Below are 23,960 nucleotides of genomic sequence, written 5' to 3'. Positions count from 1 at the left end.
GAATCTCAAAATCACAAGGTTTCCAGTATTTTGACTCAAAGCGTTCAGAGGAAATGTTAAGTGTCAAACAAGGCTTTGCATCTTCAGCTGACAAGTGCAGTCAGGTGAATTAAACACTAAGGAACTATTTAGGTATTTGCAGTTGTAAGGTAAAGCATTTAGATTTTCACAGTTTACACTGTGTAAACCATTATCCAACTTGATAAATTTGCTCTGAGCATGAAGAATGAGAATCTCAAAGATTCACCCAAGTCTTACATCATGCACACTCACTATTAAGAAGTCCACAGGGAAAAAAAAATAAAAGTGATATTAGAGCATTACAGAAACAGGAAAAAAGGAACAGAAAAACAACATAGGTTAGGCATTGCAACACGTTTTAGGATGAACTTAAACCTTCATTTTAACGCTTCAAAGACAGTTTCTTTTAACTAACTTTCCGTAGACAACAGAATAAAACATTTTTTCTCTACTGGTAGTAATTTAATTACCAGAAACGTACAATTGAAGTCGATTGAAGGAAGTGAGACAATTTCCATAACAACAACTATTTATCAACAGTATCTGAAGGCATTTTCAAATTGGTCAAATAATGCAACTTCAGCAAATAGAAATGTTACCAAGGCAATTTTACAAATGAAAATGAACTCCATAACTTTTAAATAAACAACAAAACTCTTCAGTGATGTCTTCATTACACAGTTGACAGAACTGCGAAGGTTGAAAAAATCTTATTCATGAAGAACAAGATTGCAAACCATTTTTTTTTCCCCTTTGTCCTTCATCTGGCTCCTATCACTTTCATGCCTATTGCACAGAGCAAACAGGTTTTGCCCACCCTCTCTCTTGACTTCAGTTTTACCCACAGGAACACGAAAGCAGTTGAGAAAAGAGGCACACGCTATTGGTTTCTTTCAAAATCCTGAATTACAGTACTCCATACAGTTCATATGAATTCAAGGCTTACTCTTTGGCAGCCAGTAACCTGCAGGTATTCCCTATATAGTGTTTAGCAATTAAATCTACAGTATACATTAAAAGTATTAACTTACAGGGTAAGTGCGAGGATTTAATTTGGATTCTTACAGCTTAAAGATTTTAATGCTGTACTTCCTAAAATATAGTCTTTTCATTGCTAATAGTGAGGCCACTGGACACTAATCACTTGCTAGGCTTTTACAAGATTGTGATTTGTAAAAAATAAAGCTACTTACTGCTAAAGCAACCTTGTTTACTACAACTGATCAATGACATGTACATTTACAGTGCTTTCGAAGTAATTAATATCAATTAAAGCAAGTTTTCAGTGTTAGAGCTACATACACTACTCTGGAAGTCTGCACTTAATAATGCATATGCCAATAATTGCTGTTTAGTGAACATCAGGTTTCTGTATTGTACCAACAGTATTTTTAACAAATGGGCACAGTAATTAAAACAAAAAAAAAAGTTTAATTGATTATTTCTTAAGGCACATGTTAAGGAAAACCATAGTTCAGTTCCAGTTTCTGAAATTCAGTGTTAAAAATTACTCATTGGAACTATATGCTTGCCTGCCCCAGAGAGTTCTCTGCTGACTGGAGTGGACAATGAAGTAAAAACATCAGAAAGTATTTTCTTCTTCTGTTATGGTAAAAACATCCAATTTGTGAATTAATTAGCAAGAAAATCAATGTAACTTTAGAATAGAAGTTTTCAAACAGGATTAATGAAGAAACATTTGCTGATCTTTCAAATATGATAAAAATAAGTCTCATAATTTTAAGTATGTAAATGGAATCATAATGAAAAGAAATACAGCACAGAACGTCTGAGTTACAGAAACTGTCCACCAATTAACTACCATAAATACATCAGTCATTCACCCCAGAGTACCTAAGAAGCAGACAGCAAAATTTCATCTGGAATTTAATTTCAGTTTTTATTGTGTATTTTCTTTTATTCTGTTGTTATTACATTGGACAAGATTTCCAGTCTGTAATTTCTTCATTGAGATTAAAGCAGCTTGGACAACTGACACAGTTACAAACCACAATGTCAGATTAAAGCTACGTACTGTTAGAGGAAGACAATTTTTACTGGAACACCTTAGGAATTAGTAAGACTGCCTCAACTTCATAACATAGCAGTTTGTTATCTGGAAGATACATTTCAAAATGATAGATACACTTGAATGTGTATTTGCTCTCCAGTAAAAGTAACTATGGTGAATAGAAGCATATAAACAAGCATTGATCAATATACACTGGTACAGAATGTCTCAAAAAAAAAAGTGGCTGTTCTTTGGAGGAAATGAAAAGCTACCCGTTCTCTCCCCACTGCTTCTTCTCATTAGCATACTTCTGACCTCTAGACTCTAACTTTCCCAGGGAGAAATAAATTCCGTCTGGGACTGAATTTACTTCTAAAGACAAATTACAAGAAAATGACTTCAGCCACCCACATCCCCTGTCCACTGCCTTCTTCCTGACAGTCTGTAAATACACAAAACAGGGAGATCTCAGACCCAAAACAGTTGCATTGTAGAGCATTTTTTTTCTCTAGACAATCTCTTGTGTATGCTATAGGGGGAATGGAGGAACAAAAACAGTTCCATCAGTACCATCTTATGAAAAAGAAACAGGAGTTCTCCACAACTTACATCAAATAAAACATTCCAACAACTCACTCCTAGAGTAAGAAATGTATTAGAACTACAGACAAGGAAGAAAATTAAGAATTTATTGTTTGCAAAATATCCTACTGAGAAAGTAGTACTGCTGAGTTCATTGAATGAGCATTAAAAACACTTCCTTGTAAGTTCTAATTGCATAATAAATTGTTTCCAGAATCAGCGCTAGAATACTCTATTAGGAAAAACCTTGCTGGATTCTCTTTTAATTGAGTTCAAACAGATGGTTTAATTTCTGAAATGTTAATCTACTGCTGCAAATTCTGTATTTCATGGTACTTTGCTTTTGATTGACACTGAGGGCTACATTTACACCACAAAGCCAATCTTGCTCTCTCCAGGAATTCATGCAGGCGGCACAGTATCCCCTGCTATATTACTACGAGCCTGTGAATCATAGTGAAGTGTACAGGTCTGTCCATAATGTATCAACTTCCAAAATTTGAGCAAAGAGACAAACTACTGCCTCTCACCACCTCAAAGTACGATTCCTTTTTTTAATATCATAGGTGTCCAACCTTTTGGCTTGCCTGGGCTGCACTAAGTGAAGAGGAATTGTCCTGGGCCACATAGAGATTTTTGATGAAATTTTACTCTTTCTGTACTTCTTTTTAGAAAACAGTTGTTCACAAATGTACATGCTGCCCAGAAGCAATGACATGAATAAGGCATGACTGCGAAGCAAAGAATAGGTCTTATAGAAGTCTAGACACATGATCAATTTTTTCTTTGAGTTGAATACCTAATCAGAACTCTATACATTCAATTGAGAATTTGCAGGCAATGTATTTATGTCGACTGAAAATGGCAGTCACATATATACAAAAGTATCTAGGTAGGTGCCTGGAAACTAAAAAAAAGGCCTATACCTTAACATTTGGATGATATTTGGAAAATGATACTGAACTAATAATGAAACTGCATTTTTTTTGTGTGAAAACGTCATCTACTTTTTGTAGGTTTAGTGACATTCACATTTTGACTACAGCAGGCAACAGAAGCTAAAGTGGAAAAGAAATGCAGAAAGCAAAATATTCTGGGTCTGGGTGATTTTTTTGCTTGATTGTTTCTTTGATTGTTTTTGTATAGAAAAGACTTCCAGCAGCTCTAAGCAGCAAAAGAGTCTGCCACTGGACAAACTGAAAACTTTATACAACCTGTATTCTAAGTGGATATCATCTGAATCACAGTTTCTCTCTCAAATTAAATGTTAAGCACAGAATTACTGAACCAACAGTTCTTGGTAAGAAGAACATTGGTTCACTGGTTATTTAATGACGGTCTAAAGGTTAATGAAATTAGAAAAGAGGTGTCAATATATAGTTGCTTATTTCTAACGCTTCTTTACCCTGTTAAAGAAAAATATGTCTATAGATTTTACAGCTCATGAAGATAACTTATTCAGAAAATATAATAATAATTAGACTGTAGAGGGACTAATATTGACGGGAAATCTGTACACATTTTTATAGCCAAAAATGAAAAGAAAAGCACTCCAAATTACCATGGCAATGAGATTCTGGTTTACTTTGTGGGATGTTTCTGAGTATGTGCGCTAACTGAAAGTCTATACATTAAGATGAACTCATAGTTGTTTATAACTTTACTTGAAGAAACTAGGAACAACAGAGCCCAATTTACCTTTCACATGGGAGAAACAGAGAAGTAACTCTAAACAAGTCAACGTTGCTACACCAATGTAAGCAGAGAAAACAAATGCATTTTTCTTTCAGTCATTTAGAACTTATGCAGAAAAAATACTTATGTATTGATTATATAAATGTAGAACAAGTTATTCTTGATAAGAAATAAGAAGCAACTTAAAGACATTTTCATTCTAATTCCCAGTCTCTTACATTACATGGAATGAGCCATTTAATCTCAGATATTTGCATATTTAACTGCTTGCATAATTATAAGAAAAGAGTACAAAAGAGCTTCCTATAATCAAATACTCATGAAACTGAAGAAGACAACTGTAATAACACGATTTTCACTTTCCTTCCACGTATCTTAAAATAAGATGGATCATAATATCCAGAAAAAGACTGAAGTATTCCATAATCACCCAAAAGTACATTCAGTCTTTGTTTTCACAGAGCTGCTAGCACACACGAGAAAACACATATAGACTGTTCTGGGATAAGGCTATAAAATACACTTTTGTATTTCCCAAAGGAAATTCAGTGTTTTCCACAGATGAGTAAGTTGGTTTTCAAACTATACAACTCATCCTGATATTGCGCTCCAGTATTACAGGAAAATATCCCCACTCCAGTAGCCTGTGTTCTTTCTTTGTCCCCTGAAAGACATCAGAGGGATGGGAAATGCTATGTGTTTTCTTTAATGCATTTTCTTTAATGTGTTTTCTTTAATGCGTGCCATTTTTTTTTCTTTTTGAAGGTGGGAAGCTAAAGTAGGAATACTTTAAGATTCAGAAAAACAACCTATACACAGGGCTTGTCTTGAAGCTGAAAATTGTGCACAAGGAAAAAACTAAATGTGTCTTTAAAATACTTAATAGGTCAATAAGCAAATGTAATTGTCAATACAGACAGAACTATTTAGTTCATAAGAAAGACCACAATTTTCTCCCAATAGCTAGACAGAGGCAACACACCTGCCTTGCACTTAGCCACCAACAGGAATTAGTGGAGCATAAAGACTTGGAATGCCTGAAGCACAACTTCCAGCACAAGAAAAAAAATGTGGGCCCCGAGTCTAAACAAGATTTAGAAAGTTTTCTAGCTTAGAAGGCATAGAGAGATAAGCTCCTTATATGGAGGAATATGACTATTGCACTGAAGACTATTTCTTCCTGAAACGAAGGACAGATTATATGAAGTAATTATTAATTATCTGGAATTCACCCCTTTTGCACAACCTTTAGGCTAGACCAGCCTTCTGCTAGGAAGGTTGATATATGTAATAACTATTTTGATATCAAACCTCAGAGGCAGTCATTTACTGTCTGTCAAAGGAGACATTCCAACCAACTGGCAACAACCAGAAAGTGGTGTCCTTTTTTCTCAGGGTGTTTCACTGTCTCTTCTCCCTGTGGAGCTAATCCATGCCTAAGCTACTCACCCCAATATCTGTCTTAAATCAAAACACTAGCAGCACACTATCTAGAAGTACAATTCACAACTGTCATACCCATCTTCTCATTAGGAAGCCATGGTATACTTTTTTGTCCCTGAAATTGCCCTATAACAATTGATTCAGTCTTCAGAAAGCAACAGAGCAGGATGAGAAAAGTTTTCTTATTCCTCATACCTTCAACAGAAAAAAGAGACAGTTTCAGCAGGTCAAGAGTGCTGCTGGACTGGAAGGAATCCACAGCCACTCATGTCATTGAGGCAGAATGTTTTTTATGCTTGAGAGGAAGGTTTGTACAATGCAAGGCTTAGCGACAACTAGTGTTGCTAGGGAGATGCTGGAAACAGCTCAGAGGGCAGGCAGACAACCAGCAGAAGCTACACCTGCTCCATATGGCTCACTTTTGTATTTTCTGTAAAAGCAGACACAAGTCAGTGCCTGACACTACCTAAAAATAGGACTCTGTGGTTATTCCATGGAATAGACATACAAACATATAAGACTGTCATGTTGTCATAACTTTGAAAAAGCAAGTAAACTTACAAAAGAACGTTTTAGAATGAGGATTCTTAACTGGAAATTTCATGAACCTTGTAAGTCACCAGAACTGCATTCAACTCTGGGCTCTTCAACATAGGAAAAATGGAGACCTGTTAGAGCAGGTCCAGAGGAGGATCACAAGGAAGATCAGAGGGCTGGAGCACCTCTCCTGTAAAGAAAGGATGAGGGTGCTGGGATTGTTAAGTCTGGAGAAGACGCCAAGGAGACCTTATAACATCCTTCAAATACCTATAGGGGGACTACAGGAAAGATGGGAAAGGATTCATCAAGGATGTGTTAGGACAGGAGGTAATGGTTTTAAAATAATAGAGGGTAGATTTAGATGAGATTTTAGGAAGACATTCTTTACTATAAGAATGGTGAGACAATGTTGGGATTCAAGAAAGAATATTCAGAGTAGAAGCTGCAGAGCAAGATAAACAGCATGAGAAAGCAGTGCTGAGAACTGAGGACACTTCCAGAAGAGAAAAACAAAGTCAAGTAAGTTGCGTGATGGCTGCGTGATAATGACCCTGATTGGAGGAAGACTACGTGGGTTGGAATGACTCATGACTCTGATTGGAACCTGCATGCAAGGTTAAGGAATGTCTGTGGAATGTTTTGTTGAAATGTAAAGGGACGTGGGAAAGTTACAAAAGAAAACTTGTGAATGTATATAAGGGATGTTTGAATCTGCAATAAATGGTTTGGACCATTCACATCTGAGTCCATGCCTCAAACGCTGCAAGACACTGGAATAGTTTGTCCAGAAAAGCTGTAGATGCCCCATCCCTGGAATTTTTCAAGTCCAGGTTGGATGGAGCTTCAAGCAACCTGATCTAGTGGGAGATGTCCCTGTCCACAGCTGAGGGGTTGGAACTAGGTGATCTTTAAAGTCCCTTCCTACCTAAGTCATTCTACATTTCTATGTTTTAAAGGTAATAATAAATGGTATAGAAATGAAATATGCGTGGTTTCTGTAGATGATTGTGTCAGCTCAATCTGTACCATACCAGCTGGGTATGGATAACAGGGACTGGGTAGATCTTCTCAAAAGAGCTGCAGGAAAAATAGATACATCACTGGTGGGGGATTTACAGTATCTGTGGAGAAGTATGAGCAGAAGATTGGATCTTGCAAAGTGTGGAACTGTGCTAGTTTTTCCTCAATTGAGGATCAGCTGCAGACTGCTCAAGAATCACTAGTAAACAATCTATCTACCATCAGCAGCAGAACTAAAATAGCAGGAACTCTTACAAGCTTTATGAAGATTCTCCTTGGTGAAAACAAGATATACCTTTAATGACGCTGGCAAAATGTATTAAGGCCATCTCTTTCACATTTACCTAAGCCAAAAGTGCGAATAGCTAAACATTTAGGAGGAAGTCACATAGGGAAATTTGATACTGAAACATCTAAGGAAACAATCTCGATAAAGCAGAATTTGGTCACGTATGTTTCAACATAAAATCCAACGTCTACTTTATTTTTTAAAGATTTATATACTGTAGGAAACATATTCATTTTTCAAGATCTTGCCACGACTATAAAGCATATATAACATACTAAGGCATCAGAAGCATTTTATCTAGAAGAAAGCTATAAAAATATACTCAATTATCTGGAAATCACTAGTGTTCTTCTTTCAGCTGTTGGACAGCTTATCATAAGCCTGGAGACTTTGACACAAAATCTGTATTCCAGTGCTAGGGCAAAACCAAAAGAAGCACTTGTAGAAACTGCTTTTTAATATGATATTGTGTTAACTGATTACATAAACCCTTCAAGTCAAGAAATAGTTTAGTCCTCCACACCATGATTAAACCATCTAGTGGAAATTATATTTATTTTGCTTATAAGTACATTTCTCCTTTCCCCTTCAGTCTATGTGTGTGTCTTTATATATGTTGTTACAGTAAGACATTTAATCAAGCCCTTTTGAAGTGGTAGAGTGGAAACAGCTGTTCTTGACAATGTGTCGATGATATGGGGCTTAAAGCTGTCATGAGCTCCAGATTGCAAGCAGCACTAATACGTGGTTGGGATGGCAGTGACTTGCAGGTCATGGCAACTCCTTGAGGAATGCTTCTAAGCCAATCAGCTCAAGGTGGTGGCTCAAAGTCTTAAGGCTGTAGTGAGCTCTCTTTCATTTAATGCTCTTGAGGTCACACTTCAAAGTGCTCTTTTTTCTAAAGAGCCATTGGCCATATGTGGGGGTTCTAGAGCAGCTTTTTAAAGATTGGTTGCTTCAAGTTTGGATTTAAAAAATTAGAAATGCAGTTTCATTACACAAAGGATGTCTTAAAAGTTCAATAAAAACTGAAGCTTACATCAATATCTCACATTCTTGTAAAGAATGATAGTTTAAAAACAGTTTCTGGATGACTGATTTTTCCACAACAAAGTGAGCTAAAGGCTCATGTTTCAGAGTGCCTAACAACCCATTAAAACAATTTTCTGATGTATGAACATTACAAGACATAGGGCACCTAGAAACCATCTGTGAATATAGACTTTCCTCAACAATATTCCCACTCAGAATACTTACTGCAGAAATGTCTATCTGTCCAAGAAACCTGTACTTTTATTTCTTTATGCAATTGTATTTGTTAAAATTAGACTAACATCCATCCAAGCCAACACTGCTAGAATGAACACATATGTGCTTTTTATTAAGAAGGCCCTAAAATGATTTTGTTTTGACAGTGGTAAACACGCACTGTGGGTATACATTTTTTCAGAAAATACTTTAAAAAGTCCAGGGACTAGGGAAAATAATCTCTCTAGGCTACCTATAGAGTTGAAGGAAGAAAAGAGAGTCCTGTAAGAAATTACTCATAGCAAATAAAAGTAGACTTCTCTGAACTGCTTCCTAGATTCCTCTCTCCTCTTTGTCTCTCCAGGGGAAAGTCAGCTCTATGAAGCCTACTTGGAAATAAATAAACAATCTTGAAAATGCTTGCTTTTTCACTGAAGTTCAAGAAAAACAGTTCCCATCTCCACAGAAGTCCAATATTCCATGGAAAGTACTGCTCTTCTAAAATTTGACTGGATGCTTTCAAAGAGGATAAATACTTATCTAATGTAAATACAGCCAATCATGAAGATTTTTGAGAACAGCTGGATCTAAATCCAGAATAATGTAGTCAGATTTGCTTTTTTCTTTTTTAGCCAAGCTAAAGTTCAGCTGCTGCTGTTATACTGAAGTGCTTTAATTCTTTTACACTCCGCAGAATGGCGTAACCGAAAGCAAAGATGTTCAAATGAATACATATATAATAATAACTCATCTGTGCTGTTTTCAATAGTTCCTTTACTGCATATAACATTTTTTTTCAAATACTTTACTCATTGTTATATAGCTTTTCAGTATCTTTAAATCTTGTCAGAATTAATTCAGTGGTGAATGAATCACCACCAACACAACAAAAGTATAATCCATATTTTCTTTCTTAAAAACAATGGCTTGCATGTTCCAGAGAATTTTCATTTCTCCTGTAACTAAAGACTGCTGTTTTTCTAGGGTGTTTTTAGCCTCCTTAGTCCCAATTTCTACAAAAATGGATTGACTGAATGAGAAAGTGATCCAGAAACACAGGCATATTAGTTGTTCATTGTTGCACCCCAGTCCTGAGACACTTAAATAGAAGAAAGCTTGCTTAGGAGACAAATACAAGAATGGAGATTCTGCTGTCTGGGAAAAACAAAACAAAACAAAACAAACAACAATGAAATGGCCAACTAACTAGTTCTGAAAGTCATAACTCAGGAAATTATTTACGATAAAATAAGGACCAGACTGAGGTCAGTATCACATGGTAGTCTCTGTATTTTGCCATACCACAGCTTCATTTCCTGTATGTCTGCAGTTTAGTCCCCAAAGCTATTGTGGGTGTTTTGAAGTTGGAGCATCTGGGATGTGCTAGGCCCTCACTGTGACAATTAACAGGGACACAGCCCCAAAGTTAGAATGCTAACACTAAATTTGGTTCATGAAGACTTGGATGAGAATCTGAATTCCCTTACTAGCATTAAAATACTGAAGAGTTTGTAACAACTCTCACTGTTACTAAGGCTAATACTTCATCGTAGAGATATTAGTGATATCAGATATTACAGAGTATGCAATATTTGCAAAGAAATGTATACAAGAAAATGTAAATCTGAGTGTTGTTTCAGGCTGCATTAGTTGCCTATCTCTCAGGAGGTAGGCACTGATCTAATTCTAAAGAACATCTGATAATTTAGGTGTCTTGGTACAGTGAATAACAAAGAAGTTGTAACAGAGAATAGATCATCTACTTAGGATTGAACCTGGTGGAAGGTTATTTTTCAGTTTTAGACCTGAAAATTCTGTGGCTTTAAGACTTTTTTTTTTTTTTTTTCTAACTGCAATTGCTAACATATTTTCAAATTAAGCACTATAGACTTCTATGACAAGAATGTGTTCTGTATTTCATTTATTACATACACAAAGTATGAGGTTTTAAAAATAAATTCTGCCTTTTTTATACCCACAGTTGTTTTTCCCAAAGTCCCAAAGCGCAAAGGTAATTGAGAAGGAATATAACAATGAAGTGGTAAAATGAAAATATTTTATTCCTTTAGTTCCCAGTACAGTAAAAAAGGTAATGAGCTTTTATTTTTGTTTTCTAAAAAAGAGCTTTAACACACTCTTACATATCTCCGCTTCAATGAATAAACATTTATTTGCTTTTGTACTTCAACCTTACAGGAACTACCTCTGAGGTAAGTTTGTAGAACAACAATGCTTGCCAGAAGTTCAAGAAAGAGAGTAAGTCTTTAACGTATTATTTAAAATGCCTAAAATAATCACAAAATTGCCTTTCATTTTCTTTTTATTGGAGAAGATAGATGAAATTAGGAGAGCTTTCCAAACTTAACACATTTAAACTTAATGCATTTAAAAGCAAAGAAATCTAAATCTATAAATCATTTTAAAATATGTTAGCCAAGTATGACCTGTTGTTAGAATACTGCATCAAGATAAAATGTGTGTGTGTGGTGATTGTTTTAACAAATGAACGTCTTTATCTGACTACCCTATAATTAATGACTAAAAAAATATGTATGATACAGGCCAAGAGATCAAACACCAGCAAGAAGTCTCTCCTCATCAAAAAACAGTTCAGCACTACTGCACATTCATCAGTTTAAGTAATGGATATCATTAAGAAGGTACTTACATTAGGTCTTAATCCTGCTGCCATTTCATAATACTTCTCAGCTTCTTCATTAAGACTGGCTTGTCTATCAGGACAGAAAAAAACAACATAATTATACCTCTTTTTCCATTGCAAAAGCACACTTAAAAACATACTGCAACCATTTCCTGCAACTTAAGGATATTACCATAACAAATACATTAAATACGGGAATCTTTTAGATTGTATTTCAGAATATCCATTATAAACATTTTTGTGTCTTTGTTTCTTCTTAGCTCTGAAAAGGTATTAGTACATACTGAAGAGTACTGCAGAAAGCCAAATACTCATCTGAGGCAGAAACACACGTACCAGTCTTCATCAGATGAATATTTAGCTCATTTTTGTAATTAGCCATACTTTAACAGCAAATTATTAAGCAATAAGTTTTACAATAGTGCATTTTATTTCTGTGTGCACTGTTATCCAATTAAAAGAAAGAAAGCAGAGAATACAATGATTTCTTAAAAATAGGTTTCCATGATTCAGGGAAATTATTTACATAAGAGTTCTCATTTTGGCAACCACTCATATGAAGAGGGGTTTTTTAACTTAGAACACATAACCCATGGGATTGAGTTTCATGGTTCCTGAAGTACTATTAGTCCACCTCTGTTCTTCTTCCTTTCACACAGACAACATCTACATTGTCCTATTACTTAAATTATTACATCTTCACTCCCTAACTTTGCAGTTTAATGCATTTATATGAAAATAGGGTATGTTGCCAAATAAGCCTTTTTTTTTTTTCTTTCCCCTCGATGGGCCCTTTTAATCTCTTCCCTCAAACTCCTTTCTTCTTCTTTTGTCTCTAGCTTCTTCATTTCCCTTCAAATAATCATCGTGGCCACTGGCCCAGTGAATATCACTTGATCATATACATGTCTTAAGAAAGATGACAAATGTTTAGAAATGACCAGTCAGGCAAGCTAAGTATCTTCTGCTATTGTTCTATCACAATACTGAAGCCATAGGGGGTGGGGGGGAACTAAACAAATATATATATATACATATATATATATATATATATACTTTTTGCATGACAAGTTACCTGTCATGCAGGGTAAGGAGGACAGGAGTTCTTCGGAGAATTTGTGGGTGTTACATGATTACGGATGCATTTCTATGATACAAGTGAAAATCCAGAAAACGAATATAACACAGACTGGGGTAGATTTTTCTTCTTTCTTTCCCATTTTTCTTCACTTTCCAAGAACACTTCAAAGAGTATCAGTCATAGAGCACTCACATCTAGAGATTTTACCTTATTTGTTATATATGCGGTTTTACATGCTTCAGTGATTACACTGTGTCCTGATTTTACATTCCCATCTACCCAAAGTTTAAACATACCCACATTACACATGATTATTACTTTCAATCAACACATCTTGACAGACAGTGATTGGTCCTGGGAAGAAAAAGGGAGGATGGATAAGCACTTTGAAGTTTCTCAATAATTCACATGCAAGCTGAAACCACTTTCTATGTGCTGAGTAGAACCCAGTTGATACCTGTGAACTGTTTTAAATTACTTCACGCATGCATCATCAACACAGTGATTCTCATAGTTAGAAACAGTTGAATATCTGAAAATATTCATTCAACATGCTTCTGAATCACTCCTGCTGGGCACAGGAAGCACTTGAAACTACTGAAAAAAAAATCCTGATACTTTCAAATTTCAGTACTTGCTACAAGGCATATAAGTAGAAATTTATTACACTGCTTTTTTTTTGTTGTTTGTTTGCACAGAGCTGTCAGGAAACAGAGTGCTTCTGAAAGTGGCAAAGATCTGTACAGTGAACAAGGTGCCTTACCCAGGGGTAGACACAGACAGTACACTTCTGCACAAAAATGTCTTGGCATGTAAATGTAGAACAAATTAAAATCCTGTCCCCTTTTAGTCCAGTGGAAATACATGGCCTGCTATACTCCCACATGCACATCAGGAAACATGGACTATTAATTTCCAAGTTGAAATCAGTTTGAATTTACAATTTTCTATTAAAAATGGTTTATGTAAATGAACATAGACCACACTAATCTGGTCAGGAAAGTGGCAGTTCCATTACTGGAGTAACAGCTCCTTTGTAGTTGAGATACAGAAAAATTCTGGTTCATGTTTTCACTGGAAAGCAGAAACACTAGAAATTCCTTACGTTAAGCCCTGGAGTGGCTATCCTTTGAGAAAAGTTAAAGGCACAGAGGTAAGAAATTGCAGTAACCCTATGCCCCTGAGGAGTAAAGGGCCCAGGATTAATGTCAAACAATGGAAGGACAGTACTAAAATAAATATAGTTCATATTAGAGTTAAATATTAGGCAAATATTGATAATGAAGCAGAAATTTAGGAAAGGAAACTAAAAGAAGTTGGGAAGACAAGGTCCTTTTCATACCTACGAGTTACATTTCAACCTATATCCCAAATCTTCTCATGAGGATTGGCCTCGAAAATTCATCTGATTTCCCCAATTTACACTTAGTGTTCAATCTTCTTTTAAGGAACAAAAATGTCTCCTCTTTTTATTCTCTTATCTTTATTAACCTGAGCCTCCAAACCTAGCTGTTCCTATGTTGTGCTCCAGATGACCGCCAATGATGCCTTATGAACCTGGTTCTATTCAACTTACATTCATTTTAAATGTTTTTGTTGACCACTGGAAAAAATATACTTTAAGAGAAAACCCATAACAATGTTGTCTGGTTTAGATACATAAATATGTGAATAGATAGAGATATTTTTAACCAGCCAATTGCTTGACATAAATCTTCAGAATGTTAATGTTTTTTTAAGTGAAATCATGGATGTCAGTCCAGCTAAGAAAAAGATCATTTCTTCAGAGAAATTGCTATTTCACAATACAGATTTTTAATACTTAACATTCTTAATGAACTTTTTGAGTCACAACAAAATTACAAAGAGGTTCCATACACATACACTTCGCCCACACTTTTAGTTTTACATCAGTTACAAAATTTTAAAAAGATGATATACTTAGCCATATATGTGTATGTATATTTAAACACATTAATAGCATTTAGTGAATAAAATCTATGTTGAAAATAACATAGGGTGAACTAGCACCTGGGGTCGTGCTAGCAATGACATCTTATATTCAGTCAGTGTGCTCAGGAGAGCTGAAATACTCAGAGAAATTCAGTGCAAAATGAAGACCTAATCATGTAATACTGCTCTAATTTAGACTTCTGTTTTAAAATAGCCAATAAATATGCAATAAATTCATGTAATACCAGAGTTACCCAGAGAAACCCACTGTCTTACAGAAGGGTGTAAAATACAATTCTTTCTATAAAAAGTGTTTTTGAACAAAACACGTCTTCCATTGCTTGTTGCTTGTTTACATTTGGAGACAATGTGAAGCTCTTCTCCTGTTTCTACTTAGCATGGTGCTTTCACTACACTCCCATTCCTCATTCTAAAGGCAATCATCCTTAGTTCACAGGAAAGGATTTTACAGAAGCTGACCTTCAACTGAAATTTAGTACTGTCAATACATGACTTGATCACTGAAGCTCCAGCCAACATAAGACATTTCCAGTACATGCTTCACTACATTCCATTAAAATGTATCTAGCTTTGCTGAAAGACTTCAAATAGAGGCTGTAAGCATAACAAATACTACAAAAGTAAAACACATGACCAGTTACTGTACTAAGGATCACCTCCACAACATCTATATGACCCTTGAATGAAGCTGTTAGAAGAACAAATTGGTAAGGAAACAAATTTTACAGACAACTGCTATGCAAATTTATGAAGAAAAAGATCAGTCTCTCCCTTCTTCAAAATATTCAAAATTTGGTAATTACTAGAGTACAAAATAAATTGAAATTTAGGGAATGCTGTTATCATCCTCCATCCAAATCAGCTGTAACACAAATTATAAAGAATTTATCTGCGATTCTAAATAAGCATCTACGTGTTTCTGAATCTTGTGATGCTCCTTGGAGTAATGGTGGAAACAGGATTCTGACAAGAGGGAAAGATGATAACCTTCCTAAATAAAAATGTAGCACTGGGTAGAATATTTGGACAATTAAAAACAAATCGGATTTATTAAAAAAATTCTGAGTTGCTGTTATCTTCCCAGCCATCCATGACACCTTGCATCACTCACATCAATATCAATTTCTGCTTCTTAATCATAGAGTCATAGAATCATAGAATGGCCTGTGTTGAAAAGGACCACAATGATCATCCAGTTTCAACCCCCCTGCTATGTGCAGGGTCACCAACCACCAGACCAGTCTGCCCAGAGTCACACCAGCCTGGCCTTGAATGTCTCCAGGGATGGGGCATCCACAACCTTCCTGGGCAACCTGTTCCAGTGTGTCACCACCCTCTGTGTGAAAAATTTCTTCCTAATATCCAACCTAAACCTCCCCTGTCCCAGATTAAAACCATTCCCCCTTGTCCTTCCACTATCCACCCCTGTAAACAGCCGCTCCCCTTCCTGTTTATACGCTCCCTTCAAGTATTGAAAAGCCACAATGAGGTCTCCCCGGAGCCTTCTCCTCTCCAAACTAAACAAGCCTAGATCCCTCAACCTTTCCTCATGAGAGAGGTGCTCCAGCCCTCTAAAACATATCACTTCTCTCTTAGGGTAGTTCACTTCCATGCCTTCTGAACTTCTATAATATATTTTCTACCTCAAAGACATGTAGTCCATCCAGAATACTTACTCACTTACCAAAGAAATTTTATAGCTCTCTGAGGCACCTCAATAGCAGTCAGTTGCCTACATGAAACTGTTGCATTTAATAATTTTAGCTTTTCTTTTATGACTCTCTTTAGCATTAATCGGTACCATAGTTTCTAGCTTTCTCACTCCATGCCACTCTAAGTATTGGTTTCTCTTCTTACTAATTTGTATTTTGGTACTGCTTTCTACTTGGAATCACCTCAGCTCTCCTTCATTCTAAGTATTATGAAAACCAAGTTCTTCTGAAGTTCTGCAGACTCATAATGGAGTTGCAGTTGCCTTGTCCCAAAGTAGTTGCTTTGACCCAATGGACAACCTCTTTGTCTAATTTCTATTATGTAAGTAATATACTCAATAAATTGCTAAGTATAGCAGTAAGACAAGATGGACAGCAAAAATGAGTCAAATCATAATGCCTGTGGTTTTAAGGAAATACTTGGCAGCACTCAATTTGACTTTGCCATGCTGAATCTTGCTATATCATCCAGACGAGCTGAGACTCCAAGAGCATATTAAGAGAACATTAGTCTTCTACAAAGAAATGTGTATATTTAAAAGGAAAATTAGGCCAACTAGACATCCCATAGGGGCACAAAGAGATTCTATTTAAGCTAAACCATCAGGGTTTTTTTTTCTTCTTTTGATTGGTGGTGGAGGGTTTTTTTTAGAGTTTTGGTTAAGTGATTGTTTTGTTGTTGTCATTTTCAGGTTTTTAATTCTGCTTAAATATTTAAAATAGATAATGCTATTCAGAATCCCTGAGCAAAATGCTGGTTGAATCCTACAAGTATGCAGACCCAACAAGATCAAATAGGGTAACAACACTGATGTTGTAAGCTGAGCACAGCAGCATAGCTCTTCAAACTCTGGAAATGAAATGATACCCATATTGTGTTTCAGTCAGTGATTACAGGGAAAGTGAGACATGCATTAAATGTATTCCTAAATAGGAATTTATGCCAACACATTTTAAAACACACACAAAAAATCACACTATTTTACACCACTGAACTGTCTGCCATGATGCACTCATCAGAATCAGTTGGAGTTCAGCTCTCTATATCCTTCTTGATTCAGCTCTCATGGCTAACTTACTGTGTTTCTCTTCATGAGTTTACTTCACTAACCTGATGTTTCAAATTCATTAATTCTACACTGAGGAGCTATTTTTCAAAAAATAATTATGAGGATGGGAAAATAACTCAGAATCCTGTTGCAGATTAAACTGTTGTTTATCAGTGAACCATTTGCCTTGATTTCTTTCCAATCTGCAAGCCGTAAGAGCTATTTCTCAAAGGACATTTTAGCACTTATTTCAAAATCCTGGTATAGAAACCTTTTTCTGAAACACAGGTCACTTGGCTGAAGCTGACTCTACCTCTGTTTTAATATCATTTTCTTTTCCTTTTATTTACTGTTTTCAATAGTAAAACTACAAACAGCCAAGCAACACATCTTCATTAGAGAAATAACCTAAATAACAGTTTTGTGTTAATGAAGTATGTTTTTTATTTCCCTTCTCGTACATTTTCTAAGCATAGATATAATCTACATGAAATTAAGTATCCTCACACCTGTCAAGCACACAATAGATAATAATTATCCTAGAAACAAGTATGGAGAACACCTATTACAGTAATATGAGATTAATGATAAATTGCAGGCAGAAGTTCCATGTTCCTGAATATTCAGGTCTGCCATCTTTAAATGGAAAAAAAAAATTGTTTAAAGGAAAGGAAAAGGTCTAACATTTTATTAATTTCAGAAAGAGAACATAACTATGTACAAGACTATAAATTAAATCTCATTTACTGATAATATTAATTCCTCTTGTGTAGCTTCAAGTCAGCATTAGCTTGAGGATATTTAGATTTCAAACCATCATAGTGTTCTCTGTTGATATTAGCAAAAAGTGTGACATTTTCAGTATTCTCTAGTTACATCCAGATCAGATTCTATCTATTATTTGCAGTTGCTATGCATCCTAAAAACTTTAAAGATCAGATGAAAGGGAAGTCTGCAAAATGTTCTTCACAAAATGAACCGATTGTCCTTATATATAAGCAAAAAAGAATGACCTGCTTGTGAATAACAGAATTTTAAAAGTAATAAATTACAAGCACAGAGGAAACTAGAAATAGACAGTACTAAGTCCTGCAATAGTTTCATTCAAATTCATTTTATCAGCAATATTTAATTACTCACAACAGTTGCTGGGCTTTAAAAAAACAGCAAACTCTATATAAGCAAAGGCTGTAAAAAGTTTTTCCTTCAAAACAGAAGAGTAAGACATCAAGTAAGACAAATGTAAACACACTAACCTGAGCATATGGGCAGCATTGAAAACAACATCAAATTCTGTATTATCAAGTTCAGCTGCCTTCTTTGCCATCTCAGCGGCTTCGATCAGACGGGATTCTTCTAGTAGGAACTGACCTGCAGTGGAGAACATGAGCTTGATGTCATAAAAACCAATTGATCTCTGATGCTTCAGATAATACAGTTGTGATTTTTATTTTTTTATTTTTTTCAAAAATTGGATGTTCCATGCTCAGTGTTTGGTCATTTGCTGATTTGCTCTGCATTACAACGTGCAAGATCTGTCACATTTCCTACATAATCCTTGTCTGTTCTGTAAAAAACCTATTAAGTATCTAAAATCACATTAATGACTTTTACAGTGGCACTATCTTAATCATTAGAACAAGTAAAAACCAAAAATAATGAATAATGTAATGTGAACGAAATTTTAACTCAAGTACAGTTATCATCTAATAAAACTCCATAAAAATGAGTTTTCCTTTGAAGAAGAGGAAGGAAATACTTTGGAAGGTACTTCAGCCACCTTAATTCTATTCCTTCTAATGATTTTTTCACACTTAATTTATAATGTGTAATTTTGGATCAAGGACATTTCATAGGGTTTCAGCTGTCTAGACTTTGTGTCTAAACATATTTGGAAAATGTATCTTAAAGTATGGTGATTACACATTCCAGCATCCCTTACTTTATCTTATTTTTGTAAAGCAAGATCAGTCAACCAAAAGCCTACTAGGCCATCACTTGCCACAGAGTCTCTTCAGGGGCAGCAGCCTGTGAACAAATGGTTTCCTCTCACAGTGAGGGATTTTGTTTCTTGCTTGTCTTCTTTCCTCACACATTCCCTATTCTTTATATATTCGTTTTATGTATATGCAGAAAATCCACATAACCAGAGCCAGCAAGGTCTGTAAAGGCCACAGTCAATCCAGTGATGCTTGGTAAAATGAACACATTTGCAGAAGGAATTACACAATACCAAAAGTGATGAAAGACAGCTTTCATAGCTTTTTGCTTTTTCTCCATGGATACATTTCAACTTGGCAAGAGATTCTTCATCCAGGCAGCTACCTGTCTTAGTCATTCAGATCTACAAAAATTCTTGGGAAAACAATAAAATAAATGCCTTACTGCATTTGTAGCATAAGCCTTGCTTGCTTTAGTTACATCCACACTCAAATAAGTGCCATTCTTTCACGCATAATGATGCTTTGTGTTTTTTTCCAGAAACAAATAACTTCCAAAGAGGCTTTTTGACATGGATCAGCAACAGCGACAGAGATGAAGGGGGGGAAGGGGAGAAACACACAAACACAAAAACAACATACAAAAACAGTTTGGATCATAAAAAAGTAATCTAAGTTCATGATTAGAAACCATCATTTAAGCCATTAATTGGAGCCTCCTAAGAAGGAGAAAATGTCAATACTTTCTATCCTACCTCATGACAAGATGAGAAACAAATGTCAAAATGTTTCTTTCTTCTATTTTCTCTTTTCTTTTTTCTGTACCACATTAGGCTTTGCCTTATATATAGTTAGACATACTCTAATATGAATTTGAAAACTCCTGTGCAAGTAAATCTACTAATTATAATAGGCAGTTCTTAATCCAGGGTGACTTTCAAAGTTCCTTAAAGAGAAATCTTCAAAACAAGCTTGAACACCTGACATTCCAATTCTCTTTCAACAAATGAATTGGAAGAGTAATGCTAATCTTGGGTCTATGCCAAAGCAAACTAGCCTTAAACTGTTAACATTAAGTTTGTTGTTTTTTTTTTTTCAAGTGGAAAGCATGGAATTGGTAGAATGAGATTATAGTAACTGGATGGGCTATTTATACATCCAGCAAGAAGGTGAGAAAAAGAATCTTTTAGACTTCAAGACATAGGGAGCCTTAGAAGATCATTCTGAAAAAAAACCTTCATACTTAAGAAAAATATTTTTGCAGCTTAAAACCCACAAATAATGTTGAGTGGTCATTAGGATAATTAATTACACATGGGTAGAAAAAAAATTTCACTGTTCTTGACAAAAATTTCTCAAAGATATTCAGAGACCCATCTTTAGAACCATGTTTCTCGTTGTCTGTATGAAACATTTCAACAGTGGACCTCAACCAAGACGTTATCTCATATATAACTACTCTACACGTAGTAGAATGTAGCTGATATGTTCAACTTAATGTGATATAATCAATGATTTTCTTGACTCAAGATTTACTTTATTAAGACAGTAAAATTATTTCACTTCATCCATACAATTTCTAAATTACATTTTTTTAAACCATTTCAAACTAATACTAATGGTTTGTTGTCAGTCTTAAGGGAAACACACTTGGTTAATTTTTAGCTCTTTAAGAGGTCTACAAGATCAACATATCACTGAAAATATTATGAAATTCCTACATATTTAAGGATTTCTACAAGAAGGCTGATTTAGAGAAGGACATTACATTTAGCAAGTGCATTGCTAGCTAAAACTTTGTTTATCTTAATAGCCTTTTCTAGGACTTTGTATGCATACATTAATCTACATGGACATACGAAAAATGTCAGCAACAGCTATAAATGAATGTTTTCAATTGTTAAAAATAAAATTTGCCCTGTTTACTATTAGACCTCTTAAGCATGCCTCTGTAATAGAATTACTATTACACAGCATATTAAAAGATTACCTTTACTACAGGTTTACCAAAGCAAACTAGAACAAATTGCAATTTATCCATGACCCCAGCTAAGTACAAGCAAAACTTTCAGTTCTCCAGAAAGCTCTGGGACTGCACATTCCCATAAACAAGTTTCTCTCCATATTGCAGGATTAATAACACTGCCAATAACTCATGTTAAATGGTAAGTAGTAGATGATACATGGCACCCTCTTAAAAACAACAATAGCATCCCTTACATCCAAACTCTTACAGAATCCTGACAGCAAAGAAGAGAACACTCCCTGAAAGATCCCATCCCTATCATTTCCTGAGTAGAGGTGACTTAATCAAAGGTTGCTAATTAAACATTTTCTTCTGTCACCTTTTCAGTCTAATGAAAAAATCAATACCTGAGTGCATAGCAGATGTGTGGTGAGCTGCTTCCTGCTACTGACAAGCACTCCCTCACTCAGTAGTATGAGGTGAAAAAAATATAGGAAGAAAAAAGGAAGCTAAGGTTCAACACAAAGTCAGTTTAAAATGTGAAATAAGGGGATGCAGGGAGGGGGGAATGGCAAATTAAAGGAAATTGCTCACCACTTCTCACTTGCAATGTCCAGCCAGTCATTGAACAAAGGATACCTTAGAAATATTTCTCTTCAACTATCCCAGTTTTTATTGCAGAGAATCATACTGTATGTTACAGAATACCCCTTTGTCCAGCTTGGTCAGTCGTCTAAGCTGTTACTCCTCCCAGTCAGAGCAGGAAAAAGAGAAAGCCTTGATGCTGTGCAAGCACTGTTCAGCAATAGCCAAAACACCAGTGTGTTTATCAATGCTGCTTTAGTCACAGATTCAAAACACAGCATCATCCAATTATAACTTATGAAAAAGGGTTAACTCCATCCCAGACAGACATGGTACAAGGTAGAAACTTGCAGCTGACAATTGAGATTTGACAGGTTCTCCTGAAATGCAAGCCAAATTCATTCACACATCTAAATTTGATTTACAGCATCTAAGTAGAGATAACCCATTTTGAAAACATTAGCTCCTTATAAAATGATATACAAAGATCATTCAAGAATGAACTGGATTGGCAGTTTAGTGTTGTACTTTCTTCATTAAAAAACAGACTTCTGAACTTTTCCTGTCCAAGCTATAAAGATGAGCTTTCCCGAGAGAAGAGCACTAGCAGGGCAAAATATTGCCTAGACACTGAAAGTGAATCAGTAATTCTCATCCACAAGCTCCTAGATTGAGGAACAACTTGTGTGGGTCTGAATTTATGTGCAGGATTTTTTCATTTGAGAGGTAGCTGGCAAACTGCATGATTTATGAGATACTGCCCAATATCACATACAGAGCATTCTTACTGCAGGTGTCATGAATCTGACTCTTGCCAACAACATAAATTATGGCAGCCTGATTGTTTTTTGGAATTAGAACCAGGTTTTTAGAAAACAGTTTTCTAGAAGCTCTTGATCCAAGATTTTCTCTCTTCAAGGAATTAATACTTCTCATTAAATAGAATTAGGATAATTCTTAGAAAAACTTATTAGAATAAGTGAAATCCACAGTCCAGGTGTGACCTTCAACAATACTGTTCTCTTTCTGGAACAACATTACTATTTTAAATATAAGTTCTCATCTTTCTTACTAGATAGCACAGAGATGAGTGTAAATGCATAACCAAGAGTTCTCAAAGACCTCTGAGAGAAGATATATGATTTAATGCTTTGTTATCCTCTTAGTCATTATTTTCTTCTAAGCTCTAAAATATCCAAGCATCAGGAACAGCATAAATACTGAAGGATCCTACACCTTCAGCATTGTTCAAACTTTTTCTTGCAAATGATCAACAAGGGTTTGAGTCCACATTTGACTGGAAAAAAAAAATGAGGCAATATACATGTCTCTGAAAAATAACATAGAAAAGTATTTCAATTCAATTTCAGTTTTCTTTTTTACAGAAAGTTTCCACTTCCTAGTAGTTGGGGGAAAAAAAAAAACAAAACAAAACTGATTTTCATGTTCTGTCAGAATTTTTAACAAATATTCATCTACAGAGATGAAGGCTGACAGCTCTACTTTGTGTAACAGCCTCTCTAAAATGATCATGAACATTTGTAAAGCATTTTGTTAAGACACATGCCAAGAACTGTTTAGAAGCCATACCTCTAAAAAGCTAGTTCTGTTACTTTGTTGTAACATAAAATATATTAACTGGTTGGGATATGCCAATGCATAAATATCTTTCATGTTAAGAGCACAAGGACATTAGTGCCTTCCTCAAGAATGGGCTTTATCAAATTCTACCTACAGGCACTGTGAGCTTTTATTTCACTAGATAGAAAGTTGCACCAATCATTCTTTAATTGAAAATTTCTCTTTTTTTTTCATTGGCAAGAAGTCAAAGGTACTTTGTACCAGAACAGGGAAGGTTTCTAAAACAGAGCATCTTACTAATACTGTTTTTAATAAGAATCATTCTGAATGATCTCTGAATACTATTGGGTCTGTTCTTATTCAAACATCAATAATTTATATTCTTGTCCCAGTATCTTTACTAATACAAGAAAAACTAAGTAAACTGCTTTCCTAATAAGAAGGAAAAGATCTTCTAATCCCACTGTCACAAGGAATAGTTAACATTTGCTTTTTTAAAAATAGATATACCTTCGTCATCAAGTCTTTTGTATTTCATCCTATCCAAAAGATTTTTGTCCT

The 23,960-nt window shown here is 35.3% G+C and overlaps 1 protein-coding gene across 1 annotated transcript in view; it reads right to left on the bottom strand.

Annotated features, from left to right (window-relative positions):
* The window catches only part of TMTC2 (transmembrane and tetratricopeptide repeat containing 2), a 241,712-nt gene that overhangs the window by 11,245 nt on the left and 206,507 nt on the right, over window positions 1-23,960 (bottom strand). The window contains exons 10-11 of the mRNA XM_015283417.4: window positions 18,584-18,698; window positions 11,518-11,581 (exon numbers count right to left, since the gene is read on the bottom strand). Of these exons, the coding sequence (XP_015138903.1) occupies window positions 11,518-11,581; window positions 18,584-18,698 (179 nt within the window). The remainder of the gene's footprint in view (window positions 1-11,517; window positions 11,582-18,583; window positions 18,699-23,960) is intronic.

This window comes from Gallus gallus, chromosome 1 (genome assembly GCF_016699485.2).
Source record: "Gallus gallus isolate bGalGal1 chromosome 1, bGalGal1.mat.broiler.GRCg7b, whole genome shotgun sequence".
In the NCBI taxonomy this organism is placed as follows: Eukaryota; Metazoa; Chordata; class Aves; order Galliformes; family Phasianidae; genus Gallus; species Gallus gallus.
The sequence above is the reverse complement of the archived record's forward strand: the minus strand, read 5'-3'. Positions and strand labels throughout refer to the sequence as shown.